General features: G+C 43.0%; 1 protein-coding gene across 7 annotated transcripts in view; it reads right to left on the minus strand.

Moving 5' to 3' along the window:
* TBC1D15 (TBC1 domain family member 15) overlaps positions 1-19,022 on the minus strand; it is a 101,484-nt gene that overhangs the window by 62,040 nt on the left and 20,422 nt on the right. For 4 of the 7 annotated variants that reach the window (XM_043547763.1, XM_043547758.1, XM_037886405.2 and 1 more), the window contains exons 2-5: positions 15,118-15,216; positions 14,772-14,846; positions 10,039-10,177; positions 996-1,206 (exon numbers count right to left, since the gene is read on the minus strand). In XM_043547763.1, the coding sequence (XP_043403698.1) occupies positions 996-1,206; positions 10,039-10,177; positions 14,772-14,846; positions 15,118-15,216 (524 nt within the window). Of the gene's footprint in view, positions 1-995; positions 1,207-10,038; positions 10,178-14,771; positions 14,847-15,117; positions 15,288-19,022 lie in introns of all 7 variants that reach the window. The other 3 variants (XM_037886422.2, XM_037886426.2, XM_037886432.2) reach the window with 2 other exon arrangements.

The raw sequence follows: 19,022 nt of genomic DNA on the forward strand, positions 1-19,022 counted from the left end.
CTGCAAGGCAGAACCCCAGTGAGAAAACCAGCCCCTCTGATACTATACATAAAGCTAGTCTAATAATGATGTAATATCCTCTCAGGAGGGTATCAGAGTTCAAGATTTATATTTAGTCCTTCATTTCTGGGTCAGCAGGAGCAACTTCATCAGAAACTGGAAGGATTCATGGTCAGTTTTCTTGGCCAGTTTTTTTTTTTTTCCTTCAAATCCTTAAGAAGAGAATGTGAAGTTGTTAAAATCAAAACAGGAATAAATGGAATTCTGAAGACCACTTTGGAGGAAACATTTATATATAGATTTGGATGACGGGGTGTTACTTTTTTTTTTTTTTTAAACGAAGTTTAACTTCTAGACTCATTTATCCTGACAATGTCACCTACAATAGAAATTATCATCATCAATAATAATTATTTTGCTTATATGTGAGACACACAAAGTGGGTGAGATAACATCTTTTTTTGTACCAACTTATGTTGGTGGAAGGGACAAGCTTTTGAGCTTCACAGAGATTTTCAGGTCTGGAGAAGAAAGCTGACAATCTAAAGTGATTTACACCGGTTGACTATTATCACCCCTATATTTAGATGAGGAAACTGGAAGAAAGGATAAACTCACAGTCACAAAGTCTAACAATAGTGAAGTGAGCAACAGAACACAAGTCTCCTTATTCCCATTCTGTACCCACTAGAGGGTGCTAATATCATAAACCATTATAGCTTTTTGCAAAGGTTGTTTGATTTTCAATAGATTGATGAAGCTTGTTTAAATATATCAAAACATTTGAAATGAAAACATGATTAAATCAATTGTTAGAAATGAGATAAACTATTAAAGTAGTGAGAAATAAGATTAAAGGGAAGGGATTTTATTAACTTGTCAGTGTTAAATTTTCAGAACCTACTTTCATACTTGCAAATGTATTACTAGAATTTACAATTATTGCCGTTATTTATATGATATATTAACATAATTAAGAACTGTTTGATACTTACTCACACAACACCACATATTTTTCAAGGGACACAATCAATATTTTGCTATCACCATGATGGAAGTGAAGAGCTGGGAGGATGACATCATCCTTTAGACAGAATACCAAATAAGACCATCCCATGCCTTCTTTGTTTTGTTTGATTGACTTCAGATCTGTCAAACTGAACTGGAATGACCACTTGCTTTCTCCATTTGCATGAGTTGTAGCATCTTTAAAGACAAAATTGTGACAATTACAGTTTGGTTTCCACTATTAGCATCTACATATACCCAGGAACGGATTTACAATGAAACAAACTGTGTAGTGGCACAGGGCCCCCAACGACAGGTGGGCCCACAAAATGCAAGACAAATCTCATCTGACAACCTGCTCTTGAGTCCCGGCCAGCGGCACAGGCTGCCTGCATGCCGTGACCAGTGGCCCCATGCCACTCTCAGAAGCCACCGGCTGCTGGCACATCTCTGCAAACCCCTGGTGGGGAGAGGGGGCTCCGAGTGCTGCCCGAGACTCACTGCCCTCCCTCCCCACAAGGGGCGCACAGAGACGTGCCAGCAGCAGGGCTAAGGCGGTTCCTTCCCCACTCTGCCTCCCTCCCTCCACACCACGCCCATGCTGCTCCCTGAAGCGGCCGGCTTGTCCCTGTGGCCTCTTGCGGTGGGGACTGCGGCCAATGGGAGCTGCGGGGGTGGCACGTGGAGACCCTCTGGCCCTCCCCTGCCTAGGAGCTACTGCCAGAGGGGTGGGTGTGCTGGTCACTTTGGGAGCCGTGCCACGTGAGGTAAACGCCACCCCACTGACCCCCTCCCACACCCCACACCCAAACTTTCTCCCAGAGCCCGCACCCCACACCCAAACTTCCTCCCAGAGCCTGACTCCTCACCCCCCCACATCCCAACAGCCTGCCCCAGCCCGCACCCAAACTCCCTCCCAGAGCCCACACCCCTGACCCTCTCCTGTCCCAATTAAGGTACCTCACTTTATTTTCATTTACTTCCCTTTACTTATAATATAGGAGGAGGATGAAAAAAAAAAGAATGAAAAACAGGTGGGCGGCAGAGATAAGAGAAAATGTTCTTTTTCTTGGCTGGGTCCTGAGGGGAGCGAGGGCACAAAAATGAATCTGCGCACAGAGCCCCACTAACTCTAAATCTGCCACTGCATATACCCCACATCAATACTGCCAACTTTTCAGAAATGTAACACTAGCTCTGGGAATGGAGTGTACACTGTAGCATTCTTCAGTTCTCACTATACCTGTCCACATCCCAGAGGCTTCTAAACAGTTAATACAGCTATCAGACATCATTTTCCTGCTTATTTCCTACACAGTTTGTCTACCATCTGTAAATTCACTGGCTATATGAAATCCCAACTACAAGTGCCATGTCCCATGATCCGCCTAATGGCTCCAATCAGATTGGGGCTCTGTTGTGCTAGGCACCGTACAAACACACAGGTAGGCAGAATCCTTGCCTCAAAGGGACCACTATCTAAAGCCCTGATCCTGCAGCCATATACATGTGAGTAGATCCCTCACCCCAGTCAGAAAAAAGGTTATTCACTTGTAAAGTTAATTCTACTCTAGGTACATGTCACAGATCCTAGCAAAGTATCTCCTCCTGGCCACCCACTAGGACTCTTGTGAGGGGAATCCAAGCCTCTCCTGCACTGGATTACCATGGTGTTTCAAGCTCTTGGAGCCTCAGCTGGTTAAAGCATTGGTTCCTCCCTTGACCCCTCCAGCACATTTCCTGGGCACGGACTCTCAGTCTGCTAGCTACCACTTCTCAAAAATGGAGTTCCGCAGCCCACCTGCCCTGAGCCCCCAGGATCAGCACTGACCTTCAAGATACTCAAGTTACTTAAACACACCCTATCCCAGAATTCCACCACAGACGTGTGAAGCTTTTGCTTTACAGGTTCAATCTCTCAGGGGCACACAAGCAGTTGTGAACCACATAACACATTAATACTTAATCATACAGAGCACAGGAGAGTACAACTCATACAAAACAACAAACATCTTAAACATGCAGAGTCCTTCACAAGGGAAGGTGAGTTAGGGAGTCCTACTTGGGGAACCATCTAGGTCCAGGAAAGTAGGCAAGGTGTCCCCTGCCTCATGCAAAATGTTACGTGGTGACTCATCTCTCCCTCATGGAGCCCCTTTCCCAGCTTGTGGCCCTGCTCTCTCATATCCCACATTTCCTTTTCCTGTCAGGCTCATTGTTCTTGTGCATTCCCTGATTTCAACTCCTTCTGGTCCCCTGGGCTGCCTCTCTTCTGCTCCTGGTAACGTTGTACTGCTCTTACCTTCCCACACTCCCTTCAGAAGGGTTATGCTAAAACCAGATTTCTAAGGATGCAACTGCTTTTCAGCCTAATCTCTCTGAGGTCTAAATACCATTGTTAACCTTGAGTATTTCCCATTGTTCCTACTAGTGTGTACCTGCTACAAGACCTGTCAGCAATAGCTGATCCCCACACACATAGGCACTCATGATACAGCAGGTTTTCATAATACACCTTCACAATATCAACCAGAATTCATGAACTGGGACTATGTTTGTACAACTTATAGTATACATGCACCCCATGTGCTTGAGACAGGAGATTTTAGCTAGCAGTGTCCATTTGTTTTGTGTGTGCACGCTGAGTACTGTGCCTCATACCAAGGGTATAAAGGGCAGTGCAGAACTAACTACCACTCCAGGTTCTTTGCCATCTTGGAGCCTGAAAGTATAGGACGACTCCAAAGCAAGGGGAAGGAGGGTGGGTCATGGAATATACATATAAAAACATCTCAAAGAACTCCAGTTACTGCACAGGTAAGTAACGTTTCTTCTTCAGATGCTTCTCCACATGTGCATTCCATTCTAGGCGACTCCCAAGCAGAGATCTAAATTAAGGTGTTAGATGCTCAGTGTCTTATCTAAAAAGAGACTGAAGGACTGTTCTATCAAAAGAAATGTCTGCTCTAGATCTTTCTGTCACGGTATAGTGGTTACTAAGGTGTGTATGGAACCGCAGGTGGAAGCTTTACAAATATCAATTATAGGTTGTTTTTTTTTCTCAAAGTAGCAGCTAATGCCACCTATTTCCTAGGGGAATGGGCCCTGACAATACTCGGTGGACCTAGTTTAGTCAATTCATGATGCCCTGAAACCCACCTTAACAACTTTTGAGTAGAAATATGATGGCCCCTCATCCTTTCAGCAAGGAAACAAAGAGTCTTGTTGAAGATCTAAAGGGTTTTGTCCTCTGAAGGTAAAAGACAAGGACCCTTCAAATATCCAGGGTCTATAATCTCACTTCAGCATGTTTACAAACAGGGCTTTGGAACAAATATGGGTAAATGAATGGCCTGATTTAAAGGAAATTCATGAACTTCGGACATGTCTGAGGGATACATTACCAACTTTAAAAAAACTGTGGGGGCAGGGGTATCAGCCATAAGGGCCCCTATTTCTCCCACTCTCTTTACTGATGTGATAGCTATAAGGAAGGAAGTCTTCATAGACAAGTGCAAGAGGGAGTATGAAACCACAAGTTCAAATGGAGGTCTCAGGAGAGCTGTCAAATTACATTTAGATCCCATATAGAAGATTCCATTCCCTTATAGGTGGGAATATCCTCACTAGGCCTTTAAGAAATCTGATCACAGGTAGGTAGAAAAACACCAAAAACCCCTGTGTAAGTGGGTAGTATGCCCTTATGGTACCACGATGTACCCTGAGAGAGCTGAGTGATAGACCTAAGGTTGTTGATGACAGCAGATAGTCTAAGATAGTGGGAATTTGCAACTGAAGAGGCACAAGTCTACAATGCTCACACCAGGTGATGAAAATTCTCCACTTTGCATCGTAGGTTTTTTTTCTAGTGGAGGTATTTTCTGCTGTTGATCAGAATATTTTGAATGCTAGTAGAACATGCTCTTTCTACTTCCGACACGCATCCAAAATTCACAGAGATGAAGTGTGGATAGGTTGGGAAGACAGGTTCGACTCCCATCCTGAGATAAGAGATCTCATACAGTACTAGCAAGAAGAAATGTTGGGAGGGCTGCTGGAGAAACATATGAGCTCCAGAAACCAAAACTATCTTGGCTACCAATGCAGAAGTTATGAGGGAAAGTGTGACTGCATCTTGCCTGGCCTTCCTGAGCACTCTTGGAAGTAACAGAATTAGTGAATATGTATACATCAGAACACAAGACCACAGAATGAGGAACACATCTACTACATGTTCTGACCACCTCTGGAACAGAAAGTTGGGCATTTCTTGTTCTTGTGTGTCACAAATAAGTTCACTGAGGTGTGACCCCGCTTCTGGAAGACTGACTAAATTAGAGTTGTGTATTTCGTATTCATGATCTGCTGAAAAGTGTCTGCTCAGCTTGTCTGTCAATGGGTTCTGCAGACCCGGTAAGTAAACTGCTGTGAATGTAATGCAATGCTGTATGAACCAATTCCACAGCTGCTCTGCTCTCTACACAGGGGAGATGACGTGCCACTCCCTGCATGTGTATATAAAAGATAATAGTTGTATTGTCCGCCATAATCTGAATGCAGGCATTTTGGATTACTCTTAGCTCCAGAATATTTGATGTTCTGGGTGGGTTTCCCAACCCAATAGAGAGGCATTTGTAACTATCACCTTTGTTGGAAGAGGTGGGGAGAAGGGAACTCCCATGCACAGTGTGGGTTCTTCCACCAACTAATGGAGGCAAGAACCTCAAGGGACCACTAGCGGCAGGTACAAACTGTGATGGCTCAGTGTAGGGAGCCAGGGTGGCTCCCCTCGGAACCAGAGGGTAAAGAGCCACCCTCTCAGCCTGAGTGGGCGGGGCCAGACCAAGTTTACTCCAATCCCCAGAAGGGGAGAGGTGGAACAGGAAGTACAAAGGGCGGGGCCCTTTGCCCAGTGAGGGCAGCACCAGGGAGGGAGACAGACACAGGCTGCCGACCCAGGGGAGGCCCTGAGCCAGGAGAAACCTGACCAGGAGGAAGGACTGAGGCGACCAGAACTGCCAGCTGCCGAGTACCCGGAGGGGCCAGCCTGTAAACCGGGCCAGCGTGAGCCTGACACAGAGGGGGAGCTGGAGCTGCCAGCAGCTGAATACCCGGACGAGCTGGAGGGACCGGAGAGGCCCTCTTGAGAGACCGGGTAGGAAGTAGCCCAGGGGCAGAACTGCAGAGTGTGGTGGGTGTATTTGGTCAGCGTGGCGCGGATGGGACCCTCTCCTCCCGCCACTGTCAGGGCCCGGGGCTGGAAGGCAGTGGAGTTGGGTGGGCCTGTGTTCCCCTACCCCAGCCAACCCGCCTTGGGTAGCAGAATCCCGAATGCCGCAGACTCGTGCCGGCGCTCCCCTGCCTGAGGGGCGCGCCGCAGACTCTGGCCAGCGCACCTTCTCCGCTCATTCTCCAGTGACAGAAAGGTGTGACTAAAGCTTGCCAGTGGGACAGTAGCTCTCCATCGCCCCCTAGAGGCTCGGTGGACCGATTGAAACCTGTCACACTTAGCATATGAACAAACTTCATCCAAACTTGCAGGCAGCATAGGTGTCATCTGGCATGCAACATTATGAAAGTGTAAGAGGTCATATGGCCTAGTAAGCTGATAAAAGTCCTTGCCAACTTCTGAGGCACTGTCTAAAAAGTATTGTGGTAAGTCTGGCCATAGTCTCAAACCTGTTCTTGAGGTAGATAGGCCCTTGCTGTTTTGGAGTACAGTATAGCCCTGATAAATTCTATTCATTGTATTAGAATGAAACAGCGAAAGCACTGACTCACAGACAGAGATCCAAGCAGATGGAGAATGGTCTGAGTGGAGGTCTGACCTTCTTGGTAAGAGTTCTCTTGACCAACCAGTTGTCTAGGTATGGAAATACTGATATCCCCTGTTTTCTTAAGTGAGCAGCCATTACTGCTATGACCTTTGTAAATACTCCTGGAACTGTGGATAAATCAAAGGGTAAGATACTCTTTTGGCCTACCACAAACTACAGGAATTTTCTGTGTGCAGGATATATGGCAACATGAAAATAAGCATCCTGCAGGTTGAGAGCTGCAAACTTATCTTTCTTATTTAGCAATGGTAACGCAGATATTAAGGTAATGATCCTGAACCTTATTTGCTGAATGAAGGTACTGAGCATACTGAGGTCCAGAACAGGTCTCTAACTTTCCTTCTTCTTGGGCATGAGGAAATATTTGGAATAGAAACCTGGAATAGGACTGAGCAGGGCATGAGGTTGAGCGATTACAGGGATGATGCTCTCTGTAGCAAGGAGGCTGCTTCTTAGGTTAATATTTTGGATGCCTATTTATAAGAGCAGCCACTTCCTCTGCTGCAGGTGATAAATTTTTTGATACACAAGAGATGTGTATATGTCTAATGATTTCAGGCTTGCTATTAGAGTTTTTGAGCAAGTATAACATACTGTTTTCTCGCCAAACAGCTCTGACCCTTCAAACAGTAGGTCTTTTGTAGAGACCTGTACTTCAAGCACTAAAACTTCTCTGAGAGGAAGTCTAGAGAGCAAGTTTTGTGAAAAATATGTGGGAAAATCTTCTCCACTATGCTAGGAGTGAATAAAATATATCCGACTCAAAGGGAGAAGCTGCACAGGCAGGGGTGGTAGAAGGTAGAGCCAGTTTTGGGGTAAGTACAGGAGAGGAAGTGGATACCACTGAAGTATTAACCTCCTAAATCAAAGAGATATGCACCCTTCCTAATAGTAAAAGAGTCAGGCTTCCAGTACTACATCCCTTGGTACCATGTATTTAATCAGTACCAATGTCAAATGAGCTGGGAACCTCAAAAATAATATAATCCCTTTGGGGGCGGCTGTGATTAAGGTGCTCAGTACCAGCCTACCCTATGCCAATAATGAAAATCTGTGCTGATGTTACAGCACCCTAATAGGCACCGATGCCCTGGATATAGGAACCAGACAAGTGGTACACCACATTCCACAAGAGATCCACCACTATCCATTCCAAGCCATGGAGTCTTGGGAGGCAATTTAGACCTCTTCTTAGAGCATTTATGGAGAGATCTGCCTCTAGATTGAGGGAGATGGATATCCTTCAGCTCTTTCCCCAACATTTCCCTCCAGGATTGTTTAGTAGATGAAGACCTATCTTGTCCCACATTCTTGCATTACTGGGAGCAGAGCTTGAGGGGCACACTTTGAACTTGCTGACCAATGAACTGGGGGTGGGGGCTATTGATGGGTCAGGCTCCCTGGCTGGTCCCAAGGAGTAGTCCTATATTTTCAGTCTTGTCTCTGGTTTTGATACCCTTTTTGAAAAGGGCTTATACACACTGCTTTTTGAAGGGGATGAGTGATTCCCATAAACAAAAGACAACACTGAGTGCATCCATGACTAAGAGGAAATGCTAACTTGCAAGAAGAGCACTATCTGAAGCTAGGTGATTTAGGCTGAGGCATTATCACCCAAAAAGACCAAAAAACCCTGGGGGGGGGGGGGGGGAAATGTGAATGAAAGCTTCCTGAAAGCTAACTCAAACCTATCAAAAAATTATAAACAGCTATAAAATGATCATCAACAAGCAAATCACTAGTCTAACATTAAATAATCACTATGTGCAACAATAAAATAATAGGAGTGCAGGACGCTGAGCACTCCATCGCAGTCATGGGCAGTGAGAAGGAACTGCAGTGGTGGTTAGTCCTGCATCGTCCTTTATACCCTTGGTTTGGGGTACAGGCGTACTCAAGGTGCATGAATAGACTGAACAGTCACAGCTAACTAAATATCTCCAATATCCAGCACAGATGGCTCATGTACACCTGGAGTGGAATACACATGGACATTCACTCTAAGAACCACTATCATTGATGGGGTGCCACATAAACATAAGGATCCCTTGTCACCAGCTCCTGGTGTGGTCTTTTGTGGGGTCTCTGCTGCCCCTGACTGGTCCGCCTTAGTTTGCCCCTGGGCAGGGCAGTTCTTGGACCCTCAGCTCGAATTAAATCTAGAAGTATGTTTCAGTCTCTTGGCTGTTCATAGAGGCAGCCTGGTGCAAGGGTGTTACCCATTTGCTGTCTCAGGCTGTTCTGCATCCCTTTCCTTCTCTGCACTCTCCCCTTTATAGCAGGCTGTTTCCCCTACTGGATGAAGCTCTTGGAGCCTGCCTCCATGACTGGCAGCTCTGGCAGCTGCGTGAAGGTGTGGTCATGCTGTTTGTTTACAAGCTGTTCTCCTCCCCCTTCTGTCTATGCTCAGTATGGGGTTTGTTGGCCCCATTACAGTCCCCAGTTACAGGACTGGTGTTTAATATAGTGCAAGACCATGAATATAAAAAGATGGAGGGGGATTACAGAGGGAGGACAAACCTAACTGTAAGAAGATCACACAATTACAAGCAAAACAATAATGGGAAACATAAGAACTGTGCACACTCTAGCTATGAAAACTTGATTGTTCCAAATTCTTTAATTCTTTCAATTTTCCTGTATTTATTTTCTTATTTTACCAGAACTTGAGTGTTAGGAGTGAATAGAGTCCAATTCTCCAGCTATTTCTCTTTTTTTCTGAAGTGCAAGCTCCCACTGCACAGTAGTATACTCAATCTCCCTCTGGTGTTCCACTAGTGAAGTAGCATCTGCTTAATACAGCATTAATCTTCCCATTCTCTCTCCTAACTACTGCATACATTTGTTCAAGTTTCACTTGCTTAAGAGAGATGTGAAGGTCATATGCATATTAAGACAGGCATACCAATGCTTTATTACACAGTAGGACGAGCTCTTAAAATGCTGGTTAGACATAAGCTTCAACCACACAATTCCCCCTGGAGCGATTTGGAGAGGAAATCAGATTGAAGAAGCAGACAGCTTTATGGGTGCAGAGATCAATTCAGCTGGGAAAATGGAAGTAATTCAAGCCACAAGTCTCCTCAGCATTTCAGTTCCTGAGGGAACACATCTGAGAGTATTTTTTATAAACTAATGATCTTTCAAAACCAAGGGAAATATTTAAAATTTCAGAATTTATTTTTTCATGTACCTCCATTAGAACGTGGCTTCTTTTTAAACGAGACTGTGTTGACCATGTCCCATTCTGCCTCATAATTATTCTGGTGGTCTGACCCTCGTGGAGATTTTTCTTTAGGGGTTTGTGTCCACTCTACAACTGAACTGGAATCCTAAACAAAATTTAAAAAAAAAAAATAAGAAATGAAGTCATAAAAACTAAAACTGAATTTTATCAGTAGCGAATTTCAAGATTTAAAAAACACAAACACCTTTGGTAAACTGGAGTTAAGGCTGAAAGTACAGACTTGAGTGTTAAAATCCTCAGAAGAACATAGTTATCAAACAACTATTAGGAAAAAAACAAGAAATTCCATGTTCAGTTTAAATTCAAAAGAAACACAAACATTTGAAACTTATAGAAAAAGACAGTGAAGATCACACAAAATCTTAAATCTGCCCAACTAGAGATGTACTAAGAACAAGCAGAAATTTTAATACAACCTTACCTATTCATAATTGACAAATTGATCTCACCCCAGTAATGACAGATGTATCATTTATTACTCTAAATTGTACAATTCTTGAGCCACTTCCACCCTTCTTTACGACCATAGACAACAGAAAAGGATGCATTTTAACAATTACAGGTTAAATAAATAGTATTTTAAAAGCAATCATTCCCAACTCCCTGCAAAGATTCGATGTGTCAATTATACCATAGTGAGAAACAGAATTGGCCTTTGTTCTAAATCAAGATCACAGCATTAAGGCAGCAACACAGAAAGAGTAAAAGTTATTAAGATGGCAAACATTACACTTTGTGTCCATATTGTGTGCATTCACCAATAGCGATGGTTCGCCATGTGCAGCTGCTCTGTGAATACCAAAAGTAATCTAGAATTGTTTCGGTCCACGGCACGCACCACAGATTCCTGTTCAGATTTGTAGCTCATGAAATACTGCATGATCAGTGAAATTATGTTCATAACACTCATCACAAGACCAGAGGGCAGTGCAGGATCCATGTTTTTAGGCAGAGATGGTAGGTGCACAGTTTACAGGGGTGGTTGAAAAATGCCACGACACAAAAAATGCATCATGGGACAGGGAACCTGCGCCCATGATTCACTGCAATCCATTCCCACAACTTCTAGCAGCAGAATGTGGCGAGTTGCACAGTGAGATAGCTACCCACAGTGCACTGCTCGCTCTTTCTCTATGCTAGAGCATCAACTGTGCATTCACTCTGACACAAGGAGCACTGTGTGAACACGCAAAAGTGATGTAATTATAGCGGGTTTCAGAGAAGCAGCCGTGTTAGTCTGTATTTGCAAAAAGAAAACGAGTACTTGTGGCACCTTAGAGAGACTAACAAATTTATTTGAGCATAAGCTTTCATCAGCTAGAGCTCACTTCATCTGATGCATTCAGTGAAAAATACAGTGGGGAGATTTATATACACAGAGAAAATGAAACAATGGGTGTTACCATACACACTGTAACGAGAGTGATCAGGTAAGGTGAGCTATTACCAGCAGGAGCGCGCGGGGGGGAGGGGGTTGGGGGGGTTTAGGAAAAACCTTTTGTAGTGATAATCAAGGTGGGCCATTTCCAGCAGTTGACAAGAATGTCTGAGGAACGGCGGGGGAGGAATAGTTTTACTTTGTGTAATGACCCATCCACTCCCAGTCTTTATTCAAGCCTAAGTTAACTGTATCCAGTTTGCAAATTAATTCCAATTCAGCTGTCTCTAGTTGGAGTCTGTTGGAGTCTGTAACCCCGACCAGGGGTATTGTATCTGCTACCCAAGATCCATAAACCTGGAAATCCTGGACGCCCCATCATCTCAGGCATTGGCACCCTGACAGCAGGATTGTCTGGCTATGCAGACTCCCTCCTCAGGCCCTATGCTACCAGCACTCCCAGCTATCTTTGAGACACCACTGACTTCCTGAGGAAACTACAGTCCATCGGTGATCTTCCTGAAAAAATAATCCTAGCCACTATGGATGTAGAAGCCCTCTACACCAACATTCCACACAAAGATGGACTACAAGCTGTCAGGAACAGTATCCCCGATAATGTCACGGCAAACCTGGTGACTGAACTTTGTGACTTTGTCCTCATCCATAACTATTTCACATTTGGGGACAATGTATACCTTCAAATCAGCGGCACTGCTATGGGTACCCGCATGGCCCCAGAGTATGCCAACATTTTTATGGCTGACTTAGAACAACGCTTCCTCACCTCTCGTCCCCTAATGCCCCTACTCTACTTGTGCTACATTCATGACATCTTCATCATCTGGACCCATGGAAAAGAAGCCCTTGAGGAATTCCACCATGATTTCAACAATTGCCATCCTACCATCAACCTCAGCCTGGACCAGTCCACACAAGAGACCACTTCCTGGACACTGTGGTGCTAATAAGCGATGGTCACATAAACATCACCCTATACCGGAAACCTACTGACCGCTATGCCTACCTACATGCCTCCAGCTTTCATCCAGACCACACCACATGATCCACTGTCTACAGCCAAGCTCTACGATACAACTGCATTGTCTCTGTCTGAGGAGTTGGAGCAAAACATCTACAAGATCTCCATCAAGCGTTCTTACAACTACAATACCCACCTGCTGAAGTGAAGAAACAGACTGACAGAGCCAGAAGAGTACCCAGAAGGCACCTACTACAGGACAGGCCCAACAAAAAAAATAACAGAATGCCACTAGCCATCACCTTCAGCTCCCAACTAAAACCTCTCCAACGCATGATCAAGGATCTACAACCTATCCTGAAGGACGACCCATCACTCTCACAGATCTTGGGAGACAGGCCAGTCCTTGCTTACAGACAGCCCCCCAACCTGAAGCAAATACTCACCAGCAACCACACACCACACAACAGAACCACTAACCCAGGAACCTATCCTTGCAACAAAGCCCGTTGCCAACTGTGTCCACATATCTATTCAGGAGACACCATCATAGGGCCTAATCACATCAGCCACACTATCAGAGGCTCATTCACCTGCACATCTACCAATGCGATATATGCCATCATGTGCCAGCAATGTCCCTCTGCCATGTACATTGGCCAAACTGGACAGTCTCTACGTAAAAGAATAAATGGACACAAATCCGACATCAAGAATTATAACATTCAAAAACCAGTCGGAGAACACTTCAATCTCTTTGGTCACTCGCTTATAGACCTAAATGTGGCAATTCTTCAACAGAAAGACTTCAAAACCAGACTCCAACGAGAGACTGCTGAATTGGAATTAATTTGCAAACTTTGGCTTGAATAGAGACTGGGAGTGGATGGGTCATTACATAAAGTAAAACTATTCCCCCCCCCCCACCTCCCCCGGCTGTTCCTCACCCGTTCTTGTCAACTGCTGGAAATGGCCCACCTTGATTATCACTACAAAAGGTCGCCCCCCCGCTCCCCCCCGCTCTCCTGCTGGTAATAGCTCCCCTTACCTGATCACTCTCGTTACAGTGTGTATGGTAACACCCATTGTTTCATGTTCTATGTGTATACAAATCTCCCCACTGTATTTTCCACTGAATGCATCTGATGAAGTGAGCTGTAGCTCACGAAAGCTTATTCTCAAATAAATGTTAGTCTCTAAGGTGCCACAAGTTCTCCTTTTCTTTTTGTAATTATAGCAATTTATGATTGTCAGCATAGCTTGCGTCAACTTAGGCTATATCTACACTACAGAGTTAAGTGAGTTCAGTTTTCAACCACAGGGTATAAAGGGAATGAAAGAAGTTGGAGACTGACATTGCCATGAAGAAAAGAAAGTTATTTGGGTGACCTTAATTGTGCACTCTCACACTTTCATATGTTTGTGCTTTTAGTAACTATCAACACAGAATTTCCTGGCTTTCTAGACTTGTGGGTCATGTGTTTTAAGCAACACCACTAAAGGATCTTTAACATTCTAATCTTTTATAGTGCTTTTATTGTAACAGACTTAGTAGGCAGAGGCCAAAATTGGGCTTCTCATAGTGGGGAAGTAGAACCACTATAGCTGAGGTAGATATAAGCTTACTGTTAAAGCACTTAGAAAAATTGGAAGTTAACATCTACATACATATGAATATTGCATAGATCCCTGACCAGCCCATGCAGAGAGATTTCTGCAACATCAAGAGAGGAATAGGAAAGAATTACTTGTCTTAGGCCTAGTCTTTCTTGACTAGGATTTAAATGTCTGATGTTCGGTCACGTTACCTACCTCAATTTAAGACCTTCCAAAATGCTAAACAAAACAGGGCAAATTTTATTCATTTGTATTATAATAGCTTTGTTTTAGCACATACCAAACTAGTACATTTAAAGCCTAGAGGCTTTAATCAAGATATTTTCTCTCCTAGACTTAAACCATTTTAGTTAGGGAGTGTGAGCTAACATCCTAACACAACATCTTTAAAACCTCGTGTAGGCAGATCCACAGAGGTAGCACTCCCCTCTTTCATACTCTGAAGATCAGGTTTCATTGGACCCTAGCACCCTCCACTCAGACAGCAAAACATAACCGTCTTTTTGTTCTGTCTGAACAGTGCTTAGCTTAATGGGGTCCAGGACTAGGGCGCCTAGGCACTACAGCAACAAAAATAACCATCACCCTGAATAAGTAAACTTCTAGTTTTAGGATCATCTAGCTAAATTTAACAGATGAACAATACATACAAAACCTGCAGAGAGAGATGAAAAGGTGAATGCAAGTAATTAATAAGCATACCTTTCCAGCACAGAGGATATTGGAAGAGTCCAAAGTATCATCCAATGGTCTCCAGTCTACTATTACTTCAGCTTCCTACAATACAAGTTACACTTATGCATCAACACAAACTCAGTAAGATTATAATTAAGAAAATGAAGATCTCCCTTATTTATGCAAAAATTACGTATGTTTATTTTATACATACATTATTTTAGGTATAGCTGCCAATCATCATGGTGTACATTAACAAATACAAACACTAAGGATTTTTCTTTTAATATTTTAAACTTGCAAAGGTATGTTAGATGCACCGAAGGTAAATGTAAGGGAAAAAAAAAAAAAAACAACTGTATCAAATGATTACCTTTTCTATGACACGTAGTACTCCTGATATTATACTGTCCTGGTCGTCATTTTTTGCACAGGATGAATGAATGAAAACCCCTTCTTGTTCATACACAACCTGGTGGGGGGGCGGAAAATGGATCAACGTCTTGTTTTAACGGCAGAGCAACATTTAGACAACGTAAATACCTAGACAGATAATACAGGGGGAACTTTACTCTCAGTATTACTGTCATGTCCTAAAAATCACATTTACAGCACCAAAATGGTACAATTAATTTGATCTATAATTTTGATTTGTCCTGCAATTCAAAATTAATCCTGCTGCACAGACACAAAAAGTGAGTTGCCACATCCTTATTCTGGAAAAAGAAATGGTTGTTGCACAAAATACTTGATTTCAACTTCAGTATATTGAAAGATTAATTTATAGGATCAATGGAATACTGTAGTACAAAGTTACTTGGGAAGAATTTTACATCTTTAAAATGAATCTGAATGGTGACCTTTGAATGCATCTTATATTTGACTATCTATATGATGTAAATTTAAGTGCATCAAAAGTTAAAGACTAATTGTGTATAATCTGCTGAATGAGATTATATTTTCCTTTATATACAAATTAATTTGCAAAAATCTAAACACTGTGTTCTCTGCCAAGATTCAGCATGATCTCCTGGGCTGCTTGATACAAATAACCTTAATCAAAAGTCTACCAAAGGAAGTGAAAACCAGGGTCATTGTAAACCTGAACAAACCCACTCATTTTGCTGGGGGGGTGGGGGGAGAGGAGGAGGGGAGGAGAACCCAGTGAAAAAACCCCAAACATTCAAACACTAAGGTTTTGAGAAGTGAAAACATAAAACATTATGTGGTTCATTTTGTGGACATATTTGTTCCTCAAATATAAAACAGTATGCATTGTTCAAAATGGAGAAATGTACACATCTGGAAATAAAATGTAATAATCCCCTCTACTAACTAGTTTCAGAGTAGCAGCCGTGTTAGTCTGTATTCGCAAAAAGAAAAGGAGTACTTGTGGCACCTTAGAGACTAACCAATTATTTGAGCATAAGCTTTTGTGAGCTACAGCTCACTTCATCAGATGCATACTGTGGAAAATACAGAAGATGTTTTGATACATACAAACCATGAAAAAATGGGTGTTTACCACTACAAAAGGTCTGGATTTGTCCTGGAAATGGCCCAACTTGATTACCATATACATTGTAAGGAGAGTGATCACTTTAGATAAGCTATTACGAGCAGGAGAGTGGGGTAGGGGGAGAGAAAACCTTTTGTAGTGGTAAACACCCATTTTTTCATGGTTTGTATGTATAAAAACATCTTCTGTATTTTCCACAGTATGCATCCAATGAAGTGAGCTGTAGCTCACGAAAGCTTATGCTCAAATAAATTGGTTAGTCTCTAAGGTGCCACAAGTACTCCTTTTCCTTTTACAAATGTATTTGCTTTTGAAAAGTTGTTGCCAACTTAAATACTTTGTCACTAGATTTAGTGACCTTTTGGTTTCCCTAGCAAGAAAATAAAGTGTCAAAGTGACCAGTGACAAATCTAGTGACTTTCACTGCCAATTAGTGACATTCAGAAAAAGAAGTCACCAATATGTATAGTCAAAAAAATTATTCACAAGCAACTCAGTAGTGTTAATAGAATCCATTCCATGTTCTTCTTACTACATTCTTTTGCACACCAAGTCAATGTCATTACATCTCAATTGAGCATGTCCTCAGAAGGAATTGCATTCCAGGGCTTCTTGGACTGAGATCATTATAATCCGCAGGAGAGGAAAAGAAGTCTGTGGAGGCTAATTAAATACTTTGCTAAAGTCTGGCACACTTTGGAGAGAGTACCACATTAGCCAGGGCTTATTTTACCCAAATGCATTCTTTCTTGCTGCTCCATAGTAGGTAGCAAACCCTGTGATGCAGGGAAAGATGGCTAATGAAGTGGGCAGGATTGGGAAGGCAGGTTAGCTGGTGAGGAGAGCTGCACGGATGGAAGGTGTGGTGGGATGAGAGAGGACGATGTGCGCCAGTGGGAAGGAGGGCACCAGGGATGAAGCCCTTACTATGGGATCAAAGGTAGAACTAGCTTGATTTCAGCTCCTCTTCACTCTTTCCCCTGGTTTGGCCTGGGGTTAGCTGCCCTGCTGTTTTCAGAAATCAAATCCTGGAAGAGTGGGGAAGGGGTCTGGCTAGCAAATTTTTGTTTTTAAACCTACTTTCTTAGTGCCCTGCAGCCCCGAGCTCAGGTCAGGTGAATTCTCTTTTTCCTCTGGCTCTGGGCTCTCCATTTCACTAACCTGTCTGCTCAAATCCAGGCTGGCAAGAAAGAGAGGCTCAGCTGAAATTAACCAACCTCAGCCAACCTGGGCTGCAGTGTACAGAGCCTTCCCAATGAGCAGAGGGCTGCAGTTTCCTTTCCAATGAGCAGAGGGCATCCTCCTGATGAGGACAGTGTACCGTACTAGTTGCTTGAGGTATGTAGCAAGAAGAGCATAGAATGGATTTTAACAACACTATTGAGCTGCTTGTGAATGATTTTGTGGCTATACGTGCCTGCATGCGCACGTGCATGTATGTAATTCTCTGGAAATTTTGTTAGTGACATTTTTGACTCCTTTTGAGTGCTTAAACAGCTACATCTAATGACTTTTCAGGGTTTGACTGTGCTCAAATAATAGGCAGTCAATTGACTGGTTGCCAAACCTAGCTTTTTGGCTTTCTAGTTTCAGGGGCACCTGATCATAAAAGCCAGACGGAATTAGTGCACGATTCTAAAACACCACCACTCTTCACTTAGATAGCATGAGAAATATACACATCTATATGCTTTTCCCTGCCTCAGGTTCCTCACCTCTCTGAAGAGTTCTTTGGGCTTGGGCTACGTCCGCTGGAGTATCTGGAATCCTTCTGCGTATTGCAGCATGGATGCTGGAGCCAGGCTTTGGGGCCTGGGTCCAGAAATGCTAAATCTAGAGCGTCACCAATAAGTGTGGATGCTCAAGCCCTGGCATTACAAATGCAGAGTACATGGACTCAAGTCCTGATAATCCTGAGTTTAACACTGTAGTGTAGACATGCCTTTCATCTACTTTGCCCCATCTTTTAAAAGTAGAGCTCTAATGTCAATATATCATCAAAAGTCTCATTACTAATTTGTACTGCAGCTTCTTCTAGATCACGGGATCTGGGGTACCCTACACACATCGTATTAAATATAATCTTGAACTACGACAAAAAGTTGTAATACTCCATTTTACATATATATTTTTGATAATGGACAGATTTTTCCTTTCAGGTTAATAGGATATTATGTCTTACTTCTTTTATGACTAGCATGGTACACAATTTCCCTGCAGTCCACTTTACCTTTAGAAAAAACTTTTTTATTCTGTTTTCTTTTCAGTTCTGTACTGAATAAAAGCTGAGATGAAAAGGAAGATGAAGTAACAGAACTTTTTAAGCATGACTCTCAAATAGCAAAGAAATGTCAGGAAGAAGGTGAGATCTGTCGGGAGAAACTAAATGAAAGCAAATAGAAATACTACTTGAAAATGAAGCAGAAAGGAAGAGAAGCTTAGAGAAGCTTGACTGCAGGTGAAGATGATGACAAAAGATGCCTATCGCTATCCAGTAGATTCAGGAGGAGGATCTCACAAGCAAGAATTTCTTGTTTGGAATACTGAGAACAAAGATATCAGTCCTGAATTAATTTTGGATGAAGAACTGAAGAATGAAACTACCTAAGGGCTGGCTAGTAGTGATCCAGCTACAAGGAAACAGTTAACAAGTGCAGACAAAGATTTGCTTGTACTGAATAGGGTTCCCTAAGAATTCAGCCTCTTTTCCATGAGATTCCTGTGGCCATACTTTTCCAGTAAACATTGTTGAAGGCCTT

Source organism: Chelonia mydas, chromosome 1 (assembly GCF_015237465.2).
Source record: "Chelonia mydas isolate rCheMyd1 chromosome 1, rCheMyd1.pri.v2, whole genome shotgun sequence".
NCBI classification, from domain to species: domain Eukaryota; kingdom Metazoa; phylum Chordata; order Testudines; family Cheloniidae; genus Chelonia; species Chelonia mydas.